At 40.1% G+C, this 25,221-nt stretch overlaps 1 protein-coding gene and 13 non-coding genes across 14 annotated transcripts; 7 read left to right on the plus strand and 7 right to left on the minus strand.

Annotated features, from left to right (window-relative positions):
• The first annotated feature begins 707 nt into the window (after positions 1 to 707).
• Positions 708 to 780, plus strand: TRNAV-CAC (transfer RNA valine (anticodon CAC)). The gene has a single exon. It is a non-coding gene; the product is annotated as a tRNA-Val (tRNA).
• Positions 781 to 1,859: 1,079 nt separating this feature from the next.
• Positions 1,860 to 1,932, plus strand: TRNAV-CAC (transfer RNA valine (anticodon CAC)). The gene has a single exon. It is a non-coding gene; the product is annotated as a tRNA-Val (tRNA).
• A 678-nt stretch (positions 1,933 to 2,610) lies between these two features.
• Positions 2,611 to 2,683, minus strand: TRNAV-AAC (transfer RNA valine (anticodon AAC)). The gene has a single exon. It is a non-coding gene; the product is annotated as a tRNA-Val (tRNA).
• A 143-nt stretch (positions 2,684 to 2,826) lies between these two features.
• On the plus strand, positions 2,827 to 2,899 carry TRNAV-CAC (transfer RNA valine (anticodon CAC)). The gene has a single exon. It is a non-coding gene; the product is annotated as a tRNA-Val (tRNA).
• Positions 2,900 to 3,182: 283 nt separating this feature from the next.
• TRNAD-AUC (transfer RNA aspartic acid (anticodon AUC)) lies at positions 3,183 to 3,255 on the minus strand. The gene has a single exon. It is a non-coding gene; the product is annotated as a tRNA-Asp (tRNA).
• A 146-nt stretch (positions 3,256 to 3,401) lies between these two features.
• Positions 3,402 to 3,474, plus strand: TRNAV-CAC (transfer RNA valine (anticodon CAC)). Its single transcript has one exon. It is a non-coding gene; the product is annotated as a tRNA-Val (tRNA).
• An 836-nt stretch (positions 3,475 to 4,310) lies between these two features.
• Positions 4,311 to 4,383, minus strand: TRNAV-AAC (transfer RNA valine (anticodon AAC)). The gene has a single exon. It is a non-coding gene; the product is annotated as a tRNA-Val (tRNA).
• Positions 4,384 to 4,898: 515 nt separating this feature from the next.
• TRNAV-AAC (transfer RNA valine (anticodon AAC)) lies at positions 4,899 to 4,971 on the minus strand. The gene has a single exon. It is a non-coding gene; the product is annotated as a tRNA-Val (tRNA).
• Positions 4,972 to 5,561: 590 nt separating this feature from the next.
• Positions 5,562 to 5,634, plus strand: TRNAV-CAC (transfer RNA valine (anticodon CAC)). The gene has a single exon. It is a non-coding gene; the product is annotated as a tRNA-Val (tRNA).
• A 296-nt stretch (positions 5,635 to 5,930) lies between these two features.
• On the minus strand, positions 5,931 to 6,003 carry TRNAV-AAC (transfer RNA valine (anticodon AAC)). Its single transcript has one exon. It is a non-coding gene; the product is annotated as a tRNA-Val (tRNA).
• A 144-nt stretch (positions 6,004 to 6,147) lies between these two features.
• TRNAV-CAC (transfer RNA leucine (anticodon CAA)) lies at positions 6,148 to 6,220 on the plus strand. The gene has a single exon. It is a non-coding gene; the product is annotated as a tRNA-Val (tRNA).
• A 511-nt stretch (positions 6,221 to 6,731) lies between these two features.
• Positions 6,732 to 6,804, plus strand: TRNAV-CAC (transfer RNA valine (anticodon CAC)). The gene has a single exon. It is a non-coding gene; the product is annotated as a tRNA-Val (tRNA).
• A 297-nt stretch (positions 6,805 to 7,101) lies between these two features.
• TRNAV-AAC (transfer RNA valine (anticodon AAC)) lies at positions 7,102 to 7,174 on the minus strand. Its single transcript has one exon. It is a non-coding gene; the product is annotated as a tRNA-Val (tRNA).
• An 8,080-nt stretch (positions 7,175 to 15,254) lies between these two features.
• LOC100375265 (glyoxylate reductase/hydroxypyruvate reductase-like) lies at positions 15,255 to 24,574 on the minus strand. The gene is made up of 8 exons (XM_002732878.4): positions 24,387 to 24,574; positions 23,913 to 24,043; positions 19,642 to 19,714; positions 18,836 to 18,952; positions 18,075 to 18,265; positions 16,517 to 16,652; positions 16,224 to 16,354; positions 15,255 to 15,484 (listed from the first exon to the last, which is right to left on the minus strand). Exons 1-8 carry the CDS (start codon positions 24,548 to 24,550, stop codon positions 15,363 to 15,365), a joined length of 1,065 nt encoding a protein of 354 aa, XP_002732924.3. The 5' UTR covers positions 24,551 to 24,574; the 3' UTR covers positions 15,255 to 15,362.
• Positions 24,575 to 25,221: the final 647 nt, after the last annotated feature.

Here is a 25,221-nt window from a genome sequence, read left to right on the forward strand (position 1 = left end):
TCTCACATCTTCTCGAAAATACAATTAACAGTATAGTGAATTGATCACACAATCTTCCAATTTTGCAGTTTCAAAAACTTGCGAATACAACATTTGAAGCCTAACTGATTTTTTGCGATTTCATGTAACGAGTTTTCGTAGTGTAGTGGTTATCACGTTTGCCTCACACGCAAAAGGCCCCCTTTTCGAACCCGGGCGAAAACAAAAATCATTTAGTTTTAATTGACGCCGCAGGAGAAAACAAATTCCAATTCACTTATAATTAACACCACCTTATGAAACGTGTCGTTGAAGACAATAGGTAAATTAGTGTACATTACACCTCTATTCATATATAGTGCTAAGTTATACTTGGAACATTGATAACGTGGATTAAAATGCAAATAACTTTGATTAACGCCACTGCAGAACTGCAGTTCAAGAGAAGTAAGCTTTATGGGCACGTAGTTTCACATGGTATCCAGCATAGATATCGTTTCAAAATATTTACTGGCTTCATATTGTTTCCCCCAGGGACCTTTCGCGTGTTAGCCGAACGTGATAACCACTACACTACGGAAACAGGCTGCTTGCTTTTCTCACATCTTCTCGAAAATACAATTAACAGTATAGTGAATTGATCACACAATCTTCCAATTTTGCATTTTCAAAAACTTGCGAATACAACATTTGAAGCCTAACTGATTTTTTGCGATTTTATGTAACGAGTTTTCGTAGTGTAGTGGTTATCACGTTTGCCTCACACGCGAAAGGCCCCCGGTTCGAACCCGGGCGAAAACAAAAATCATTTAGTTTTAATTAACGCCGCAGGAGAAAACAAATTCCAATTTACTTATAATTAACACCACCTTATGAAACGTGTCGTTGAAAACAATAGGTAAATTAGTGTACATTACACCTCTATTCATATATAGTGCTAAGTTATACTTGGAACATTGATAACGTGGATTAAAATGCAAATAACTTTGATTAACGCCACTGCAGAACTGCAGTTCAAGAGAAGTTAGCTTTATGGGCACGTAGTTTCACATGGTATCCAGCATAGATATCGTTTCAAAATATTTACTGGCTTCACATTGTTTCCGCCAGGGACCTTTTGCGTGTTAGCCGAACGTGATAACCACTACACTACGGAAACAGGCTGCTTGCTTTTCTCACATCTTCTCGAAAATGCAATTAACAGTATAGTGAATTGATCACACAATCTTCCAATTTGGCAGTTTCAAAAACTTGCGAATACAACATTTGAAGCCTAACTGATTATTTGCGATTTCATGTAACGAGTTTTCGTAGTGTAGTGGTTATCACGTTTGCCTCACACGCAAAAGGCCCCCTTTTCGAACCCGGGCGAAAACAAAAATCATTTAGTTTTAATTGACGCCGCAGGAGAAAACAAATTCCAATTCACTTATAATTAACACCACCTTATGAAACGTGTCGTTGAAGACAATAGGTAAATTAGTGTACATTACACCTCTATTCATATATAGTGCTAAGTTATACTTGGAACATTGATAACGTGGATTAAAATGCAAATAACTTTGATTAACGCCACTGCAGAACTGCAGTTCAAGAGAAGTAAGCTTTATGGGCACGTAGTTTCACATGGTATCCAGCATAGATATCGTTTCAAAATATTTACTGGCTTCATATTGTTTCCCCCAGGGACCTTTCGCGTGTTAGCCGAACGTGATAACCACTACACTACGGAAACAGGCTGCTTGCTTTTCTCACATCTTCTCGAAAATACAATTAACAGTATAGTGAATTGATCACACAATCTTCCAATTTTGCATTTTCAAAAACTTGCGAATACAACATTTGAAGCCTAACTGATTTTTTGCGATTTTATGTAACGAGTTTTCGTAGTGTAGTGGTTATCACGTTTGCCTCACACGCGAAAGGCCCCCGGTTCGAACCCGGGCGAAAACAAAAATCATTTAGTTTTAATTAACGCCGCAGGAGAAAAGAAATTCCAATTCACTTATAATTAACACCACCTTACGAAACGTGTCGTTGAAAACAATAGGTAAATTAGTGTACATTACACCTCTATTCATATATAGTGCTAAGTTATACTTGGAACATTGATAACGTGGATTAAAATGCAAATAACTTTGATTAACGCCACTGCAGAACTGCAGTTCAAGAGAAGTTAGCTTTATGGGCACGTAGTTTCACATGGTATCCAGCATAGATATCGTTTCAAAATATTTACTGGCTTCACATTGTTTCCGCCAGGGACCTTTTGCGTGTTAGCCGAACGTGATAACCACTACACTACGAAAACAGGCTGCTTGCTTTTCTCACATCTTCTCGAAAATACAATTAACAGTATAGTGAATTGATCACACAAGCTTCCAATTTTGCAGTTTCACCACCTTATGAAAGGTGTCGTTGAAGATAATAGGTGAATTAGTGTACATTACACCTCTATTCATATATAGTGCTAAGTTATACTTGGAACATTGATAACGTGGATTAAAATGCAAATAACTTCGATTAAAGCCACTAACGAACTGCAGTTCAAGAGAAGGTAGCTTTATGTGCACGTAGTTTCAGATGGTATCCAGCATAGATATCGTTTCAAATTATTTACTAGCTTCGCATTGTTTACGCCTGGGCTCGAACCAGAGACCTTTCGCGTGTTAGGCAAACATGATAACCACTACACTACGTAAACAGGTTGCTTGTTTTATTCACATCTTCTCGAAAATACAATTAACAGTACAGTGAATTGATCACAATCATGCAATTTTGCAGTTACAAAATTTGCGAATACTGCATTTGAAAACCTAACTGCTTTCTTGCGATTGCATGTAACCAGTTTTCGTAGTGTAGTGGTTATCACGTTCGCCTCACACGCGAAAGGTCCCTGGTTCGAACCCGGGCGGAAACAAAAATAATTTAGTTTTAATTAACGCCGCAGGAGAAAACAGATTCCAATTTACTTATAATTAACATAACCTTAGGAAACGTGTCGTTGAAGACAATAGGTAAATTTGTGTACATTACACCTCTATTAATATATACTTGGAACATCGATAACGTGGATTAAAATGCAATAAACTTTGAATAAGGCCACTAAAAAACTGTAGTTTAAGAGAAGTTAGATTTTATGCACCCAGTTTCAGATGGTATCCAGCATAGATATCGTTTCAAAGTATTTACTAGCTTCACATTGTTTCCGCCTGGGCTCGAACCAGCGTCCTTTCGCGTGATAGGCGAACGTGATAACCACTACACTACGGAAATAGGCTGCTCACTTTTCTCACATGTTCTCGAAAATACAATTAACAGTATAGTGAATTGATCACACAATCTTCCAATTTTGCAGTTTCAAAAACTTGCGAATACAACATTTGAAGCCTAACTGTTTTTTTGGGGCTTTCATGTAACGAATTTTCGTAGTGTAGTGGTTATCACGTTTGCCTCACACGCGAAAGGCCCCCGGTTCGAACCCGGGCGAAAACAAATATCATTTAGTTTTAATTGACGCCACAGGAGAAAACAAATTCCAATTTACTTATAATTAACACCACCTTATGAAACGTGTCGTTGAAGACAATAGGTAAATTAGTGTACATTACACATCTATTCATATATAGTGCTAAGTTATACTTGGAACATTGATAACGTGGATTAAAATGCAAATAACTTTGATTAACGCCACTGCAGAACTGCAGTTCAAGAGAAGTTAGCTTTATGGCACGTAGTTTCACATGGTATCCAGCATAGATATCGTTTCAAAATATTTACTGGCTTCATATTGTTTCCGCCAGGGACCTTTCGCGTGTTAGCCGAACGTGATAACCACTACACTACGGAAACAGGCTGCTTGCTTTTCTCACATCTTCTCGAAAATACAATTAACAGTATAGTGAATTGATCACACAATCTCCCAATTTTGCAGTTTCAAAAACTTGCGAATACTACATTTGAAGCCTAGCTGATTTTTTGCGATTTCATGTAACCAGTTTTCGTAGTGTAGTGGTTATCACCTTCGCCTCACACGCGAAAGTTCCCTGGTTGGAACCCGGGCGGAAACAAAAATCATTTAGTTTTAATTAATGCCACAGGAGAAAACAAATTCCAATTTACTTATAATTAACACCACCTTACCTTACACCACCTCTATTCATATATAGTGCTTAGTGGTATTGGAACATGGATAACGTGGATTAAAATGCAAATACCTTTGATTAAAGCCACTAACGAACTGCAGTTCAAGAGAAGGTAGCTTTATGTGCACGTAGTTTCAGATGGTATCCATCATAGATATCGTTTCAAAATATTTACTAGCTTCACATTGTTTCTTCCTGGGCTCGAACCAGGGACCTTTCGCGTGTTAGGCGAACGTGATAACCACTACACTACGAAAACAGGCTGCTTGCTTTTCTCACATCTTCTCAAAAATACAATTAACAGTATAGTGAATTGGTTGCACAAACTTGCAATTTTGCAGTTTCAAAAACTTGCGAATACAACATATGAAGCCTAACTGATTTTTTTGCGATTTCATGTAACGAGTTTTCGTAGTGTAGTAGTTATTACGTTCGCCACACACGCGAAAGGTCCCTTGTTCGAACCCGGGCGGAAACAAAAATCATTTAGTTTTAATTAACGATGCAGGAGAAAACAAATTCCAATTTACATATAATTGACACCACCTTACGAAACATGTTGTTGAAGACAATAGGTAAATTAGTGTACATTACACCTCTATTCATATGTAGTGCTAAGTGGTACTTGGAACATCGGTAATGTGGATTAAAATGCAATAAACTTTGATTAACGCCACTAAAAAACTGCAGTTTAAGAGAAGTTAGCTTTTATGCACGTAGTTTCACATGGTATCCAGCATAGATATCGTTTCAAAATATTTACTGGCTTCATATTGTTTCCGCCTGGGCTCGAACAAGGGACCTTTCGCGTGTTAGGCGAACGTGATAACCACTACAATACAAAAACAGGCTGCTTGCTTTTCTCACATCTTCTGGAAAATACAATTAATAGTATAGATGAAACCCTAACTGATTTCATGCGATTTCGTGTAACCAGTTTATGTAGTGTAATGGTTATCACGTTCGCCTCACTCGCGAAAGGTTCCTGGTTCGAACCCGGCGGAAACAAAAATCATTTAGTTTTAATTAACGCCGCAGGAGAAAAATTCCAATTTACTTATAATTAACACCACCTTACGAAACGTGTCGTTGAAGACAATAGGTAAATCAGTGTACATTACACCTCTATTCATATATAGTGGTACTTGGAACATTGATAACGTGGATTAAAATGCAATAAACTTAACGCCACTGAAAAACTGCAGTTTAAGAGAAGTTAGCTTTTATGCACGTAGTTTCAGATGGTATACAGCATAGATATCGTATCAAAATTGTTACTATCTTCATTGTTTCAGGCGCTGGATTTTTTCACATCTTCTCGAAAATACAATTAACAGTACAGTGAATTGATCACACAATCTTGCAATTTTGCAGTTACAAAATATGCGAATACTACCTTTGAAATCCTAACTGATTTTTTGCGATTTCATGTAACCAGTTGTCGTAGTGTAGTGGTTATCACGTTCGCCTCACACGCGAAATGCCCCCGGTTCGAACCCGGGCGAAAACAAAAATCATTTAGTTTTATTTAACGCTGCAGGAGAAAACAAATTCCAATTTACTTATAATTAACACCACCTTAAGAAACGCGTCGTTGAAGACAATAGGTAAATTAGTGTACATTACACCTCTATTCATATATAGTGCTAAGTGGTACTTGGAACATCGATAACGTGGATTAAAATGCAATAAACTTTGATTAACGCCACTAAAAAACTGCAGTTTAAGAGAAGTTAGCTTTTATGCACGTAGTTTCAGATGGTATCCAGCATAGATATCGTTTCAAAATATTTACTGGCTTCATATTGTTTCCGCCTGGACTCGAACCAGGGACCTTTCGCGTGTTAGGCAAACGTGATAACCACTACACTACGGAAACAGGCGCTGGCTTTTTTCACATCTTCTCGAAAATACAATTAACAGTACAGTGAATTGATCACACAATCTTGCAATTTTGCAGTTACAAAATATGCGAATACTACCTTTGAAACCCTAACTGATTTCTTGCGATTTCATGTAACCAGTTTTCGTAGTGTAGTGGTTATCACGTTCGCCTCACACGCGAAAGGCCCCCGGTTCGAACCCGGGCGAAAACAAAAATCATTTAGTTTTAATTAACGCCGCAGGAGAAAACAAATTCCAATTTACTTATAATTAACACCACCTTACGAAACGGTCGTTGAAGACAATAAGTAAATTAGCGTACATTACAATTCCATTCATAAGTAGTAGTGCTAAGTGGTACTTGCAACATCGATAATTAAAATGCAAAAAACTTTGATTAATGCCATTAGAAAATTGCAGTTCAAGAGAAGTTAGCTTTTTATGCACGTAGTTTCAGATGGTATCCAGCATTGATATGGTTTCAAAATATTTACTGGCCTCACATTGTTTTCGCCTGGGCTCGAACCAGGGACCTTTCCCGTGATAGGCAAACGTGATTACCACTACAATACGGAAACAGGCAGGTTGCTTTTCTCACATCTTCTCGAAAATACAATTAACAGTATAGTGAAGTGATCAAACAATCTTGCAATTTCGCAGTTTCAACAATTTGCGAATACAACATTTGAAGCCTAACTGATTTCTTGCGATTTCATGTAACGAGTTTTCGTAGTGTAGTGGTTATCACGTTCGCCTCACACGCGAAAGGCCCCCGGTTCGAACCCGGGCGAAAACAAAAATCATTTAGTTTTAATTAACGCCACAGGAGAAAACAAATTCCAATTTACTTATAATTAACACCACCTTATGAAACGTGTCGTTGAAGACAATAGGTAAATTAGTGTACATTACACCTCTATTCATATATAGTGCTAAGTTATACTTGGAACATTGATAACGTGGATTAAAATGCAAATAACTTTGATTAACGCCACTGCAGAACTGCAGTTCAAGAGAAGTTAGCTTTATGGGCACGTAGTTTCACATGGTATCCAGCATAGATATCGTTTCAAAATATTTACTGGCTTCACATTGTTTCCGCCTGGGCTCGAACCAGGGACCTTTCGCGTGTTAGGCGAACGTGATAACCACTACACTATGGAAACAGGCAGGTTGCTTTTCTCATATCTTCTCGAAAATACAATTAACGGTATAGTGAATTGATCAAACAATCTTGCAATTTTGCAGTTTCAAAAATTTGCGATTCGCGTATCAAAATCTTTTATTGGAACGAAACATGTCCTAAATTCACCAAAATCACGGAGGCCAGAAAAACAACCGATTTTCAACTAATCTTTTCAACAGTTAGATCTCCAATGGAATGACAAGATCGCTTTGCTAATTAAATAATTGAAATGTTCAAAACGGTTTCAATACATTGTATGAGATCAAGGTAAGTTAATCTTAAAGAGAGATCGGATTAAAATATGGTTTGAGTAATAATCAAGACTGTTTACGTGGGGGATCCGTAGTCTATGGTGGGTATGAACTATGTGAATAAGTGGGTGGAGAACCCTCTGCCTAAATTCACTACGTTCAATTACCCACCATAGACTCCGGTCAGTCAATAGGTGGCGAGTTTTCCGAGCAAACAGAAAAATGATGAAATGCTTTTCCCAGTCCGGGATGATACAACAATCACTCAACACCTTAGTTAAGACCCCAAGAGGGTGGTGTCTTATCTTGCCGATGCCTTCCCCGGAGCAAGAAGCAAAAAAAACTGCTATGGTGACAGGATTCGGTGTGTCCGAGAAAGCTAGACCCAAACCCAATTCAGGGGGTAGTATGCTTTCGAAGTAAAGACCGAAACAGTTATGCATGAGGGCATAGGTCGAAAAGCGGGACCTGGGAGCTTCTAGGGAGTGCTTATGGTAGAGAAATCTGTCCGCAAAAATGCAGAGACTGACTTATCGCCTATGCACAGGGTTCCTTGTGGTCGCTCGGGCTGGGTAAGCAATCCAAGTCTGACCTGCTACGACGAGACCCTACCTGAAGGGACCCTGCTCAATAGATTGGGTGTCTCTTTGGTAGTAGTTGATAAAGATGTTCTGCGTTCTCCAGAAGCCTGCCCTTAAAATGTGTTCGAGGGGGCTCCTGACACTAGCGCTAGTGAGTTAGCAATCGCACAGACATCATGCGCTCATACTTGGTGGCTCTGCAAGTTCTGTGTTGAGGAAGATAACGTATTATAGATCTCCAATACAGTCACAGTAATCCACCTGGCAATGGGAGTAGGGAGAACGGCTTATTCTGCCTGCCTGGGCCATAACACAAAAACATGTGTTTGGTTCCCTGTCTCGAAATCCTATTACGGTTCGCAACTCAACACTCAAACCGGGCAGAGAAGCAATTCCTCCTGATCCTCTGGACGACAATATTTGACAGCCGGGGGATGACGATCGGCTGGGATCGTGTCCTGGAATTTGGTTCTTGGCGAGAAAACTGATTTGTGTCTTTAGCACAACTTGATCGTCCATAAAGGCGGCGCACCCGTCCGTGAAGGACAGTGCGCCTATCTCTGCCCGGCATCTACCTGAGGCGAGGGCCAGCAGGAAGACTGTTTTCCACGTCCAAAACTTGAGTGGTGCTGATTGGAGAGGCTCAAAGGGCGGTCTGCATAGAGCGTACAACACAACAACCGACAAATCCCAGTTAGGCAATTCCCTTGTACGGGGGTCTCGACCTCTGGAAAGCAGTAAATGGTCTCCTAATAATAGGACAATCAGATAGTCTTGTTCCCAAAACATTCTCAATGGTGGGGGACAAGGCCGACCTGTAGCCAATGATCGCTGCGCAGGACAAATCCACTTCGTCAAACAGGTGGACGAAAGAGTCTGCTACGTGGACAATAGAGGGATGGTATGGATCAATCTCCCTTCCGCTACACCAATCAGTGTATGCTCGCACCCTAGAAATGTAGGCAGCGTTTGTGGAATCCCTGTTCGCCTTGGCTATGACGTTGGCAGCCCGCTCAGATAAACCTTTCATATGTGCGGGTCTACTGAGAGCCTCTATGCATGTAAGTGATACCTGCTGGTCTCGTTAGTGCACCGTCTGGTTGGGACAGCAGGTCCAGTAAGTCCGGAAGCACTACTAGTGTTTCGACTATCATTGGTTGGCCAATTGGGTGCGACCAATGACAATATGCAGGTGTGCACCTGTCGATGTTTTTTCCGGTGCCAGGTGAACTAGCGAGAAGGGAGAAAAGGCGTACACAACTAAGTGGGTCCATGAGGTTAGCAAAGCGACCCTGGCCCAGGCAGCAGGAGTGTTATGTACATCGAGAGCTTGGCGTTCTGGGGTGCGGCAAACCGGACTGTCCCACAGCTGAAACAGCCTGGAGGTTACCCACTAGAGTATCAGCCACTCCGTGTTCTGGAGACAGAGCCGCCTTGAAAGGGCGTCTGCCAGACTGTTTCTGGTGTGCGGTTAGCTCCACATTCCAGGCACCAAAGGAGAATTTGCTCCGCTAGGACTTACAACGATGGGAAACGCCCCCCCCCCAACCTTCTTGAAGGAGACCACCGCTGTGTTGACTGTGCGGAGCAGGACTCTGTGGTCTCGAACTACGAGTAGAAAATGTGGTAGTGCTAAGCGCACTGCTTTCAGTTCGAGCCGGTTGATATGGTGGTCCCGAAACTAATGCGGGCCCATATCCTTGTGCTTGTTCGTCCAATAGATGCGCTCCCCAACCTTGCAGGGAGGCATCTGTTACCAGAGTCATAGCTGCAGCGAGTGGGTCCAAGGGGCCCCCCACCCTGGCCAGTGACAACCACCAGGGCAGGGCTTCCTTCACTTGGTCAGAGATCAATACCCGCCTATCTAGTTTCCATAGGAGAGATCGGCGTTGTTCCAACAAGAGTTGTACCGGGCGGCTGCGTAGTGCAGCCTGGGGAACCACCCTTCAAACCAAGGTCATTCCGATGATCCGCATTAGTTTTCGAAGGGACACTGAGGGAACACTGACTAGGCGTTTGGCTAGGCTGCTTATTGCTAAGCAACACGCTTGAAATAGCTATGCCAAGTCTACCTCTGTGTCAAACTCTATGCCCAAGAACACCAACTGTTGCATTGGGTCGGGATGGTACTTGCCGATTTACTAAAGAGCCCAACTGGTGAAGTAAATCCTGTGTTAGCTTGACGTGTTTGGCTAATACCCCTTGTCTGGGTTGTGTAGTAACCAGTCGTCTAGGTATGAATTGAGGTGTACCCACATTTGGTGAAGCGGCAGCGCTACCTGTTTCATCACTCTGGTGAACACGCAAGACGCTGCGCATAACCCAAAGCGAACCCGAAATTCGAACACTTGGCCCAGCCAGGTGCATCAGTATGTGCAGGTAGACCCGCTTAAGTCTAGTGGGGCTATCCAGTCGATGGAGAGAAGAACCCTGAATGGCGTTCTCCATGCAGAACCGATCAAGAAGCACGTACTAATTCAGTCTGCCTAGGTCCAGAACTGGACGCCCGCCATCTGTAGATTTGGTACTACGAACACATTTGGGTAGAAGCCTGGATTAATGCCAGCTGATCTACCCTGTGTATGGCGCCCTTTTCCAGCAAACTGCTACTTCCTGTCTGATTGCTTCCACCTTGCAGGAGTCCCCTGGCAGTGCCCAATAGGGGAGACACTGACAGGGGAGATTTCAGTGGTATCCCGTAACAGAATGTCACCACCTGGAAAGGTCCAGGGATCGGTCACCCGCAACCTCCAAACCAGACTACACCGGCGCAATCTGTGTTCGACAGGGATATGTGGCCATGGGTTCTCCAGTTGCAAGGGGTGGGTGCTCACTTTTCTCATGAGGTGAGATCCTCCAAGGCCTGCGAGAGTCACTGCGTTGTAACCTGGCCACTCGCCGAACACATAACTGTCCCCCCAGTCGCAGAGGTAAGCATCAAACATGCTTCCCCCACTGCCGGGGTGGACGACTGCCAGAGGAGGCTGAGGAGCCACCACCTAAACCCTTCCTCCCTGGGGGTTCGCTGCTACACTTCCCTTCCATGGAAGGGTATGAGCGCTTGCCTCCTGGCCAACTCTGGCTAGCGGACGATGCCCTAGGGCATTGTGTTTTCTGTGCTTGGGGTGCCCTCTGTTTACCCTTGGCAGGGCCAACTGGCTAGCGGATTTGATCTGAACCCTCTGGTTCATTGCACTCCAAAGCTCCGAGACTGCACCAGCCATTTCATGAACGAAGAGGGTGGAAGATGTCCATTCTGCATCACTGAGGTGGGAACGTACCCCTTTACCCCACCCAGGGGCCTTAAGCGCTACCTCCTCCATGGCTGACCAACATCCGCCCATCAACATCGTTTGCGCGCCATGCTCCCCACTCCGTGCTCGGCCGGTCAGGGAGAGATGTGCCGATGGGGTTACTTTGGATCCCAATGCCCGTGATCCTATAAGCGTTGAGCGCCTTAGGATCAAGGGTGGGAGTATTTACATTGTATCACTAGGGTCGATGATACTCCGCATCACCACAATGGCGTGGCTCACTGAGTAGTTACGGATGGAAGACTCTGAGGGGCCGCCCGGGGTATCGGCTGTATCCGACGTGAGCGAGCTGTCTCCTTTCCACTTAAGTATGTGAGAGGGAGCGTGTTTGACTGCGCGTACCAGGGTCGGTTCCCTCTGGGGACACCCGTGGGTCAGTAAGAAGGGAGTCAAAACCCACAGCGGAGACCAGACACAAGAGTAAATTCTTTACCGTTGTACCATTACCGTGCGATGAACCCTGGCTGGCTGAATGTAGGGGGAGGTGCAACGTGTGCCAACCCGAAAGCCCTGCCCCGAAATCGGAGGCTTGGCTGCCAGCATCTCCATTGGCATTCAGCGCCGGAGGCCTCAGGGGAGACGCGGTGCGACTAGCCTGAGCCTCGGCCTCACCCAAATCAGTGGGAGAGCCGCGGCTGGGAACGGGGGGTTCTCCGGAAGAGACATGTCTGAATGTGAGCGATGCTTTTATGTTTAATCCTGCTTGCCCACTGAGGGGCCGCAGTGGACCACATTTTGATTGGCTCCTGTGGAAACCAAGGTGGTGTACCTGAAACTGAGCCATTTGTTTATGCTCTATAAATAGGTTAGATTGATGAAAGTTGAGGTCCACCATTTCAATTGAGTACTCTGTGTGTTGCTGCTGCTACGATATTGTGAGACAAGTGATACAGGCTTTAATCTTGTATGAACTGCTCTGTGACCTCCTGCTATCAGCGATGCCCTCCAGAATAAGAGCGTTCCTCTGCAAGCAAGACTCCAGTATCTCTTCATTGTTGTGTTGCAAGAAGCCATTGGCTGTCATCAATTTCCACATCCTGGAACTGTGAGTTATCACCTATGCACACTTCCCTAGACAATCCTCTATTTTAGTGAATTTATGCATTGTATTATTTTGAAAGTATTAAAGCCAGAAGCTTTAACTTGGTAGTTTGGTGTATGTGTATTTCATTTTCAGTACTATAATAGTTATTTCTACCCCATTCTAACAGTGAAAGAACCCCTTGTCCAATGCGAGTTCTGTGAGTGTCCCTCTCAATATCAATAAACAGGCCTTACACTGTGACAGTTGAACGACAACATTTATAAACTTGATCTTTAATTAACAGTTGAACGAACTTCAAGTTACGGGCAACATGGATTTTTAGTTTTTTTTAAAAGATAATTTGTTTCAAAATGTGTCTTAATGATGGGATAATTGTTGGCAGAACAATGCACGTATGAGTGTAGTGCAAGTTTCTGCCCAAGTTAATTTTGTACTTAGGCATACAAAATGTGTTTGGTAATTGGTAAGACAGTTTAATTGTATTTTAACATTAAATATATTACTAAATCAACAAGATCCTCAAATAACTTCTTTGTTTCTTGATTTTAATATGGCTGATGACACATACGCATGTGCACTGACCGTAAAATCTGTAAGCTAATTATATGTAGGCCTATTTTGTCTTGCATCACTGATGATACAAATTCAGGGGATAGTGGTTCTGGTCAATGTTTTTGCACTCACGTAACTTATTGATGTCTCTATAAAGGAAGATTCATTTGAAAAGTGGGGATGGTAACTAGGGTGAGACTGACAAGACTGAATGATGACAGATTTATCAACTTTGTGCAAACTAATCTATAATATATGTAGACATTACATTGAATGATATACTGCTGATTACAGTAGAGCTGGTAGAAACTGAAAAACCACCCGACTCTTCCTCACTTGTATTTATGTTGGAATACCAAATGTATGCATATTTTATTGCATAGCAGCAACAATTCTGTGTGTCAAAATCTTCTGTGATTCATTGCTGTGGATATTTTCTACTTTTTGAGAAAATTGTAAAATAATATGTATTCTCTGAGGCCAAGCTTGTACATTTTGTTCTAAAAGTCATTTTCCACCTGTTTGCATAAACATCGCAACAAGTAAACCTCATGTAGATGGGATTTTATTTAGCAGGTCAAAGTTCAGTTTGGCTCAGAATTACAGAGACACTAAGAAAAACAGCAAAAACAACTACTCACTAGGATTAAGAAACCATGTCTTGTGGGTACATTACCCTAATACGAATATTTTTTTTTAATTCAGTTTTATGTTGGTAAATTGTAATTTAGTTTATTTATAATAAAAAACATTCATTTGGTTAATTTATTTGTTGCCTCCACAATTATAACATACAAAAACTAAAATCAAATTTTTAGAAAATAGTCATGTGACAAAACACCAAATGAGGCATTACGTCATATGTGATATCGGTCTCTTGTAACACATACACTGCATGTAAAATATAATTGGTACTTTTCAGTAGTTCAACAGTTTTTGTTTTAAAAACAAAGACATAATAAATTCAGTAAATAGGTTTTACTTGACATACTTACTTACTTAATGAAGTTGAGAATCAAATCACGATTACCAATTTCTCAAAACAACTAAATTGTTAAAATATGAAATGACATATTATTAGAGGTTCCACTTTACAGGGAGTGCCAAATAAACTGATTAGGAAAAGTGCTATCTCCCTAGTAATCTTCTTTGCAATGTTGGAATATTCCTAGGAACATTGGCAATAGCATCTATGATTTTGCTTTCAACCATTGGAAAGTAAAAACTAATTCTTATATTGCAATTCCCATGTAGGATGTCCAAATTTAAAATAAAATTGTATGTTATTTTGTACTTTTACTTTGTACAAATGTACAACGCTCGTTTCAATAATACACCATTTTCATACATCACACAATTCTTTCACTCGAAATCCATAAATTTAATTTGGTTTACATGGTTACATCAATTTCCTGTTTGTTTACATGGTAACATCAATTTCCTGTTTGTTTACATGGTTACATCAATTTCCTGTTTGAAACTGAGTGGTTTTTACTGCACCTAAATGTAGTTATGCATATGTCGTAATAAATATAAAAGTTTTGAAGTCAAAACAAATACTACTGGCCATGCACGTTTCTAGGAATATCACAAAACTGACTGTGACTCAGTCGTAATGACCTACAATGAAACAAGTCTATGAATCACAGTCATAATGACCTACAATGTAAGTAGTGACTGTGACTCAGTCGTAATGACCTACAATAGAAGTCACTATGACTCACAGTCATAATGACCTACAATGAAAGAAGTCACTGTGACTCAGTCGTAATGACCTACAATGAAAGAAGTCACTATGAATCACAGTCATAATGACCTACAATTAAAGAAGTCACTGTGACTCAGTCGTAATGACCTACAATTAAAGAAGTCACTATGAATCAGTCGTAATGACCTACAATTAAAGAAGTCACTGTGACTCAGTCGTAATGACCTACAATGAAAGAAGTCACTGTGACTCAGTCGTAATGACCTACAATGAAAGAAGTCACTGTGACTCAGTCATAATGACCTACAATGAAAAAGTCACTGTGACTCAGTCGTAATGACCTACAATGAAAGAAGTCACTGTGACTCAGTCGTAATGACCTACAATGAAAGAAGTCACTGTGACTCACAGCCGTAATGACCTACAATGAAAGAAGTCGCTGTGACTCAGTCATAATGACCTACAATGAAAGAAGTCACTGTGAATCACTGTTAAACATAATTTTTTTAGTCAGTGCAATTTTTCTGAGGTCCTGAAATCGTGAACATTTCTAGCAGCGAAAAAAAACAATTTGTTTTAAATAACGATATAAACACAATTTTCCCTAAAATGGCTATGGCCATGTCAGCTAAGGAGTATAACTCCTCACTAAATTGCTTTCACAGGCTAGACATGGATTATCATGGATGCATGGTTTGCTATGAATTGTACAATACTTCAAAACTGTACTTGGCATGGGATGGGATGACCCTTTAAACCGGCCAGTAAGTTGTTCGCTGCTAGTACAGACATTTCTGTCCTTGTCTCCACCGTTGCACTCCCAATGTGTGGTAACACAACTGAAATAATATAAAGTAAAATTTTTAAAATATGCATAAGATATACAGCAAATCAGATACTGTTTTTACTCCATTAAAAGCATATAAGATTACATCAATGATCTAGATAAGTTTGGCGTACATACATAAAACCCTATGAAACATTTTTAATTTTATTATTTGCTTTCACTGTTATTAGTAAATATAGTTATCTGAGATATATAACTTCAAAGACAGATTAGTAAAACCTACATAAATTTGCATATGAAAGCGAAAAGATCACATCAATTGGCATTATTTTCTGAAGGAGTTCTAATAAAGCAAATCTTGGAGGAAATTGTTCAAATGGAAATTTACACAGGGAAAGTGCTCACCTGATTTAGTCAATTCTGTTCACTGATAAGAAGAATGTATTTAGCTGGCCAGAAAAAGTTCACTCCGCAAAGTTCATAGATTTCAGATTTGTTAATCAATAATTCTGAGAAATAGCCACCCCTTAACTTGGTCAAATTTAAACACTTCAGATGAAGTGCAGAAACATTAAAAGCGGGAGGATCATCACATGCGCACATGTGAGAATTGAGTATCAAGCAATGATAACAACACATGCTAAAAATGCAAAGGCTCATGGGTAGATGCTTGTTTGTAAACAATGCCACGCTATGGCCATCTGACGCATGTGCAGGTGGACTCGCCCACTTTAACACAAAACATGAAAAAAGAAGATTTACTATATAATGGTGAGAGAGAGAAATCTTACCACAATTTTCTAGCTCAAGCAATGGATGATCTGTTGGCAGTGGTTCTGGTACAGTAACATCCAACCCGGCAGCTTTGATTGTTCCCGATTCCAAGGCTTCTAGTAAGTCATCTTGGTTAACAACACCACCCCTGTGATAGTACAATATATACGCTATGTATCTGCCAACACATCATTCATGTCACATCATTCGACACACCACGTCATTGTAAAAGTGAAGGGAATACAAACTGTGGGTCAGTCTAATTCTATATATGTTATTTATAGCGTACAGTGTATTGCAATTCACATACCTGCTGGTGTTAATAAATATTGCTGAACTCTTCATTTTCTCAAAGGTTTCTGTTTTAAAAAGATCGGTAGTCTCGGGTGTCAGTGAGCAGCACGCTATAACAAAATCTGATTGTAGTAGTAGATCATCAAGACTTACTGAAATAAAGACAAATTTATTATCAACAAACCTAGTCAATAAGCTGATTGGTGATCCCACTCCACTAAAAAAATCATTTTCAGTACTGTTGCCTCCTGAGAATTTACATCTTCAAACACTGTAATCTTTGTTTTTGAATTACGTTTTTTAATTAGAATTATAAAAGCTCTATCATTATGTTCTAATAGCTGAAACAAATTCCTGTGAATTTTCATTTGTCGAATGAACTGTTTTTTAGTACAATTAGTACAATTTTTAGTACAATTTTCTTTTCAAAATGTGGATGCAGCGTTTTGCTTTTTAAGTATTTTTTATGTATTGTTTTTGATTTGATAACTTTGAACTAAACAGATTTTCTATTAGCTTCAGATCTTGATCAAAGTTTGGCACCTAGTTCATAGGAGTGCTTATATTGATTTTCTGACATCTTGTTTTCTGTAAAGATTTTATTGGTAGGTTTGCAAATGTGCATCGCACTGTGCAAAAACTCTCTCCATGAGTTGGTTTTGAAACCCAGTCTAGTATTCCCATGGGATTTGGGAGATACATTACCAACGATATTATTACAAGATAAATGATTTGCTTCATTTGCATATTTCCACTGAGATCAGTGACCTTTGAATGTGTATCACCAGTGATCAGTCTAGTAGAAACAGTCAAAATATTTTATCAGATTTTCTTAATTTTTGCATGATATTTCCATACAGAAATTCTGTTGTTCATACTCAGGGAAGACTTTATACTGATGAATAAGGTGACCAAGTTTGATGAAGTTTTGAATAGAATTAGTAAAGTTATTGTGCGCACAATAACAATTATGCAATTATGAACGGCGACGACAACAACGACATCAACGACCATGACGGTGGCAACAACCACAGCACAACAATTTTTCCCTTAATATACCTTTCCATTCCATCTTTAATGGTACGGGCAATGTAAAAATGGCTCCAATATATCAGGCTTTATTTTCATAGTGAAGACGAGAAGGTCAAAATGGCAAAACAGGAATTAGGTTGAAGTTTACATCAAAGTTTGATGACTTGGATTTCATAGCGCTGATAGCATCCACAAAACAACATCTCCAACAAAACAGACAGAAGAAAAAATAATGAAAATTAATGCAAGAAATGTTGACAGAATTTACATCGATGGCGAAGTTGTTGAAGATGTCAACAAATTTGTCAATTTTCATTGAAATTTGATGATTGGTACTTCAGATATTGGTAGAAAAGACAAAAATTTACTAATTTTACCAGCAGCTCTCACTTACCCTGTCTGTGTGTAACAGACATACACACAGACAGGGTAACTGCAAAGATAATGTGCTTTGCAAATATACATAAAGAGTATAAAAGGTTGCACCAAAATTTTGCCCAGAAAAAATTCTGACACTCTAGGGTTTAAATTCTATGACTTACCGAATTCAGCCGGGAGAAGATGAGAATCTGATTTAGGACTCCTACCAGTGTATAAAAATCTCTTGACCCCAAATGGTTTCAACCTCTGGCCGACAGCCATTCCAATACGTCCTAACCCAACTATTCCTACTGTGCTGTTGGAAAGTCCACTTCCACACATCCATAATGGAACCCAGGATCCCCAGCCACCACTGGATTAATAAAAAGACATTATTATATGTATAATCTACAATATTAATCAAAGTTTTAGTATCAATCCAAGTCGTAGGCGGGGATTGATGCAACTCTAGGGGTAATCACAAGTGTAAACTGACGTCAATCTAAAAGAAAATAACTTGGGATTATATATTTATCACCATGTATATTAAAAAGTGAAATGTTGAAAGTAAAATTATTGCAAAAATATGAAATATGATGTGTCATACAGCAAAACAAAATTTCAACAGAATTTTGGTGTGACTGAATGATGCCAAAAATAAACACATGAGCTTACTAATATGAACCTTTTCATTACAGACTCTTGTTATCAGACCGTACATCAATCTGGAAGCTCCAGACAACTTATAGGTAGTGCAAACAATGAAAAAACAGTATGTGACATTAGACCATGTGATATGCATTTTTGATCTGACTTGCAATATGTCAGTAGAACAGGAATTAAACCGGTAACATGCTTGATTATCATTTTCAAAGCCTTTCAAAAAATACACATACACATAAATTTGTCAAACCTTTAGCCAATGAAAAATAACATATCATACTTTCTGACTTGCTCAGCGGCTTCTAAGAGACGTCTTGAGGTCGCTAACAGAAGAGACACTGTCAATTCAGCGGTAGCATCCGTCAATACATCCGGGGTATAACCAAGTGGGATGTTCCTGAAATCATAAAATTTGAAAATGTTGTAGGGTTTGTGGTACATTGGATTTTTGTTCTTTTTAACAGAAACTTATTAAAGGCAGCTGAATTAAAAATTTTGCACTAGTGAGTGAGTGTTACTGCACGTATACGCATTGCATTATGGGAGATACATGTAGCCTCCAACTGTGTATGAAAACTAGAATTACATTATCACTCTGGAAACACACTAAATTGTATATTAAATGATTTCATGTTAGAATTCATAATAATACATGTCTTTCTCATCTTGTGACATCAAGCAACATTATGAGGCATGGATAAATAATTACAACATAAAAACCAGCATAAAAAAGCCAGTACACTTCAAAGTCTAGTATCTCAAAAATTCATCATTTGTATCTGATTAATATGCAAATTGTATCTGATTAATATGCAAATTGTATCTGATCATTATGCAAATTGTATCTGATTAATATGCAAATTGTATCTGATCAATATGCAAATTGTATCTGATTAATATGCAAATTGTTTCTGATCAATATGCAAATTGTAACTGATCAATATGCAAATTGTATCTGATCAATATGCAAATTGTATCTGATCAATGTGCAAATTGTATCTGATTAATATGCAAATTGTATCTGATTAATATGCAAATTGTTTCTGATCATTATGCAAACTGTATCTGATTAACCTCATTTTGTACCTGCGTTTCAGTTCGGCAAGATTAATATGGTCATATCCAACAGACATAGTACTAACAGCTTTAAGACTCGGACCTGCAAGATTAACAAGATGCCACATTTAAAACAGAATAATATGTAATTGTTATAAAGCAAAATGAAGTGCTGTGAACCATTTGAATTTCAACAAATTTTCACAAATTTATTGAGTCAGAAATCCCCTCGATAGTAAACACCCAGTACTAACCCACTGGTACTAACCACTCAATACCAACCCCTTGGTAATAACGACCTGGTTCTGACTCCTCAGTTCTAACCACATGCAGTGTTTCAGCCAGGATTTTGAAACGTGACCCATGTCAGCCAAAAAGTGGGGACACACGATTTTTTTGAGGGACACCCATTGTTAAATTTTCATAATAAATTGCATTTCACTCAAAAAAGTATGTTTACCTTTAATTTTTATTTCCATGATTAACAATGTACATAATACACATCAGCAAAGCCAATCAATATCAATACTCATTAATGAGATATACGGGTATAGATAATAACATTCATTTCGTATGAAATGCTCTCCTTGGTTTACTTGATTTCCATAAAGCAAGGGCTTCATTGAATTGAAAATCTTCAATACTGGGTCCCTCGCCAGAGATCAGAGACAGCGTGTCTACTCTATGAGGTTGCAGTCTATTACGCGTTTTGGTTTTTATACGATTCTGAATCGAGAACCCACGTTCGCAATCTGCTGTTTGAACTGGAAGTACAAGTGCTAAACTCGCCAATTTAAGTAGATTTGTAAATTGTTCTTTATGATATTTGTATATTCTCTTCCATAAGGTTGACATCTTATCACGTGGATATTTCTGTTGCACTACTAATGGCTTTACAACTGACCATTCATGCTTGGTCTCATCGCCGTCAATTATAGCCGTAAACACCGTACCATCATCTGACTCGCGATCTGTACCGAAGTGATTAATTAATGTGTCCATTTCATTGTTTCCGTATTCACTGAGGTCGTGACTTGATAAGAAACTTAGCGGTCGCATAGCTAGAATAGCGAATGAGGTTATAACATCACTAGTCTCCGTCAGAAATCTTTCATTTAAATTCTCCAAAATATTATCAGTAAAGCTCTCTGTCGTGTTTTCAAATTGCTTCACAGCTTGGGGTGATGCGTTGATCGAGTGGTCGAAATACTTGAACTTCGATCGTTTGTCACGTAGTGCATTCAACTGGTTTACAAATTGTCCACCTTCCGATGCGATCGATTTAATTTTCGCAATGGCACTTTTAAGGGACACTTGAACCATTGCGATGTCGATATCAGCCTTTTGAAAAACCAAACTCAGTTATGTCATAACGGGCATCACATCCATTAACAAGTGCATTGTTGCAACGAACTGAAAGTTGGTCATTTTGTTCATTAATCCCTTTGCTATCAGGTTTTGTCATGATACTGATTCGAAGTAAGTAACGAGAGAGCCATACGTTCTATAAATTGTTTCTAATGCACTATAGAACGAAAACCACCTCACTTCGTGGACTTCTTTATATTTCAATTGTGGATCGTATAACACCTTTTGTATATCCTTCACAGATTCGACACGTGTGGATGACCGTTTAAATTAATAGTAAATGTCCGTCAAAACTTGTTGGTATTTCTTCATATAGTTTACTGAGTTGGCTGCCTGACTTGTACAGAGAGCGAGTCGGTGCGCCACACAATGGACACTCAACAAAAAAGGATTTACTTCACGTCGCAATCTCGCTGCAACTCCGTTAAGCCGTCCACGCATGACACTCGCCCCATCACTGCCGAAACCAAGTAGTTGTCTTGCTTCTATCTTTTTTCTGATCTAGTAACATCTGTTTCAGCGTTTCAGTGATTACCAATGCAGTCCCATCCTTTACTAAAACATTTCTCAAATAACGAGTTCTTGGCTGAAAGTCCGAATCCATAAGTCTCATGTATACAACCAGTTTTTTGGTTACTGATATGTCCGTACTTTCGTTCGTCAACTTGCTGACAAACTCACTACCATGCAACTGATCTTCAATATTTTTACGAATTACAGTGGCCATGGCATCCTGCATTTCGTCTGCAGTTTGTTGGGTAGTGTATGTCGCATATTCACCAGATTTCAATTTTCCCAGCGTGTTTATTCCTTGCAGTTGTAATAATTGTAATAATGATGAATATTTTCGAGTGAATATGTCTTCCTTTGCGAGCCAATATACACTACACATTGCCAATATAATTGATTCTTCTTTGTGGCTCAGAACACGTGACCTGGCTTTTTGAAAATTACGGCGAAAACAATTTCTTGAATGGCTTTTTTGTGATCAGAGCACTGCAAATGTCTCTCCAGAGTGGACGTCCGAAAATTGAAGCATCCTCCGCTACGCGTGTCTGTAAATGAATTTGATTTCCCGGTGTCTTGACACCATTTACAAATCATTCCTTTCTCATTGTGACGGATCAACCAATGTGAATATTGTGGTTTTTGTAGCCACCCATTACTGAAGTTTCGGACTTTCTGTTTCTTGTGGACCGGTTCGTTCGTATCATCGTGTTGTATGTTCTGGTTGTGTTTCGGTGATGTCAACATCTTCACCAGTGTCTGCCGTACTTGTAGTAGCTGCCGTACCATGTCCTCCAAAAAAACTTGTGATTCGTTTTTGCCTTGACATTCTTATGACGGTTGACACGATGGACGTAGTGACAGTTAATGTAAATTCCCCTGTGTTTCGACTTCCAACTACGTTGAACTGCCACAGAGGCACCATAGAAACGAAACTTTGTATCAATCAGTTCGGCACGCGGCCTCAAAGAAAAAATGGCAACAATTTATTTTAGACCTAATTGATTGTCGCCACGTTGCCATAGTAGCAGACGAAATAGACAAGACATAATGCGAAACTGTCATAAAAATCACTTACTCGTGCGGCAATATAAACAATAATGAAGTCAGAATCAAAACATTCCCACGTGCAACCTGATGTTTATATATATATATATATATAAAAAACTAACGCTTCACAACCAGTCCAGGCTTCCGGATAATGGTATCAGTGCGTCCCTGTGACCCCAAACCTTTATTTCTGAGGGACAATGTTTATTTTTTTGCATGAAATGACGCAAGCCCGCGCTCTGGCTGAAACACTGCACATGGTACTAGCCTTTCAGTTCTGACCGCCTGGTACTAACCCCTGGTACAACATACCTGGTACTAATCCTTAACACTAACCATCCAGTTCAACCTCCTGCTAATTATCCCCTGGTACTCACCACCCAGTACAAACCCTCTGGTACGAACAAGCTGGTACCAACCCTCACAGTACTAACCCCGGGTACTGACCACCCAGTACTAGCCTCTTGGTACTAACCCCCCAGTACTAATCCCTTGGTACTAACCACTGAGTACTAACCCTCTGGTACCCACCCCCAGTACTAACCACCTTGTACTAACCACCCAGTACTAACCCCCTGATACTACCCACCCAGTACTAACCGCTTGGTACTAACCCTCTCAGTCCTAACCACCTGGTACTATCCCTCTGGTACTAACCTCCTTGTACTAACCACCCAGTACTAACCCCCTGGTACTACCCACCCAGTACTAACCGCTTGGTACTAACCCTCTCAGTCCTAACCACCTGGTACTATCCCTCTGGTACTAACCTCCTTGTACTAACCACCCAGTACTAACCCACTGGTACTAACCAGCCGGCGCTAACCCCCTGATACTACCCACCGAGTACTAACCCCTCGGTCCTAACTGCCTTGTACTAACCCCTCGATACTAACCACCCGGTACTAACCCTCTGCTACTTACCACCTGGTACCAACCCCCAGGTAGTAACCTGATACTAACACCCGGTACTAACCACTGGTACTAACCACCCAGTACCAACCCCTCACTACAAACCAACTGGTACCAATCCCTCGGTAATAACCGCCTGGTATTAACCCCCTGCTACTAACCACCTGGTACCAACCCCCTGGTACTAAGCCCTTGGTACTAACCGCTTGGTACTAACTCCTCAGTTCTAACCGCCTGGTACTAGTCCTGGGTATTACCCACCCAGTACTAATCCTTAGCACTAACCACCCATTACAACCATCTGCTAATTACCCACTGGTACTAACAACCCAGTACTAACTACCTGGTACCAACACCCCAGTAGTAACTCCGGGTACTAACCACCCAGTACTAATCCCTGGGTACTAACCAACAGGTAATAATTCTCTGTACTAACCACCCAGTACTAACCACCCAGTACTAACCTGCTGCAGTCAAAATATCACCATCAATAGTATCAGTTAGAAGGCAATAAAGGCCATCAATTCCAGGAACGTTCTTCAATAGCTCAGATCGAGGTACCGGATCGTCTGATTTCCACTGTGTCACATGGCATCTGCACACGACATTGAGACACAAATTATTATAAATATGGTATTCTGATTACATCACTATTCATTCATTGTGTCATTTAAAGTTGTGGAGATAAAATGTAATTTGAAGCGTCCAGGGCATTGTCGCGTGTGTCTCTCAAATCTTCCGAGCGCCCCGCCCCCATTTTCAATACCCACCCAAAATAAAAACGACCATGCGAACAAAAAATGCATTCTAACAACAATAACAACAACACTTTAGATTCAACTTTAGCAATGCGTGTGCAAAGGAAGTGTGAAGAAAGTTTGGCAATCAATGTTATAACCGAGCAGTTGTAGTTGGACTCGTGAGTCGTTACTACTCACTCTGGCTGCAGAATATCTAGTGCTTTCTGAGGAATATTCCGAGTCACGAAGATTTTAAAACGCTTCTCACTACTCATGGTCCTCGCACACTTGCTACTTCTCATTAACAAACAGGAAAAGTATCCGACTTTTCTTAAATTTCTTGCGAAAACTATTAAGACCATGATCGTTTCATGGGCGCTGCCATTTTGTATGAAGGGATTTTCAGTTGGTGGCGCCCTTGTGATTGGACTCGGAGTTGGTGCGGTTTCAATAATGATTTAGTGTGTTTTACACCGTATTATGTTTTGCAAGTAATTACAAGCATTACTTTTCGTGTATAGAAGACTCTTTTGCAAAGGCGATCTATACCACATTATGTAACATTAATAATCTTTATTGTGTTCGTGTATATTATTATTTAGAGGACTTATCATGCGCATATTCTCCTAAGAAAAACAAATTAAAACTCGTAAAATTGACTACAGGGATATGTTTTAGTGCCCTCTTCAGCGATTTTAAAAGTGGTGAAATGTGAAAAGATAAACCACGCCTGCAGACAAGACGAGCTGCTGAATTCTGGACTCGTTGAAGTTTTTTTATCAAATAATCAGGGCATCCGACTAATAAGCAATTGCAATAGTCAAGACGAGATAGTATGAAAGCACAAACGAGAGTGAGTGTTTCTTTTGGTGTAAGATAGTGGCAAATAGAAGAAATACGTCTTAGTTGAATATAGCATGATTTGCATATACAGGTACTTGCGGCGACATATTGATATTGCAATCAAGTGTGACACCAAGACCCCCAGGCACCAAGATTGCAATACAGATGCGAAAAAGACAAACAAACAAAA

The sequence above is a fragment of the Saccoglossus kowalevskii genome, chromosome 19 (genome assembly GCF_978046115.1).
Source record: "Saccoglossus kowalevskii chromosome 19, keSacKowa6.1, whole genome shotgun sequence".
Classification (NCBI taxonomy): domain Eukaryota; kingdom Metazoa; phylum Hemichordata; class Enteropneusta; family Harrimaniidae; genus Saccoglossus; species Saccoglossus kowalevskii.

What these genes read in the sequence shown, in the direction of transcription:
- LOC100375265 (XM_002732878.4), bottom strand. Translation starts at nt 24,550, where the DNA reads ATGGTCTTAATAGTTTTCGCAAGAAATTTAAGAAAAGTCGGATACTTT. An exon ending in CTTGCCGAACTGAAACGCAG is followed by an intron (nt 18,953 to 19,641) that starts GTACAAAATGAG and finishes TTATGATTTCAG; the next exon opens with GAACATCCCACTTGGTTATA. An exon ending in TCTTCTCCCGGCTGAATTCG is followed by an intron (nt 16,653 to 18,074) that starts GTAAGTCATAGA and finishes TCTTTATTTCAG; the next exon opens with TAAGTCTTGATGATCTACTA.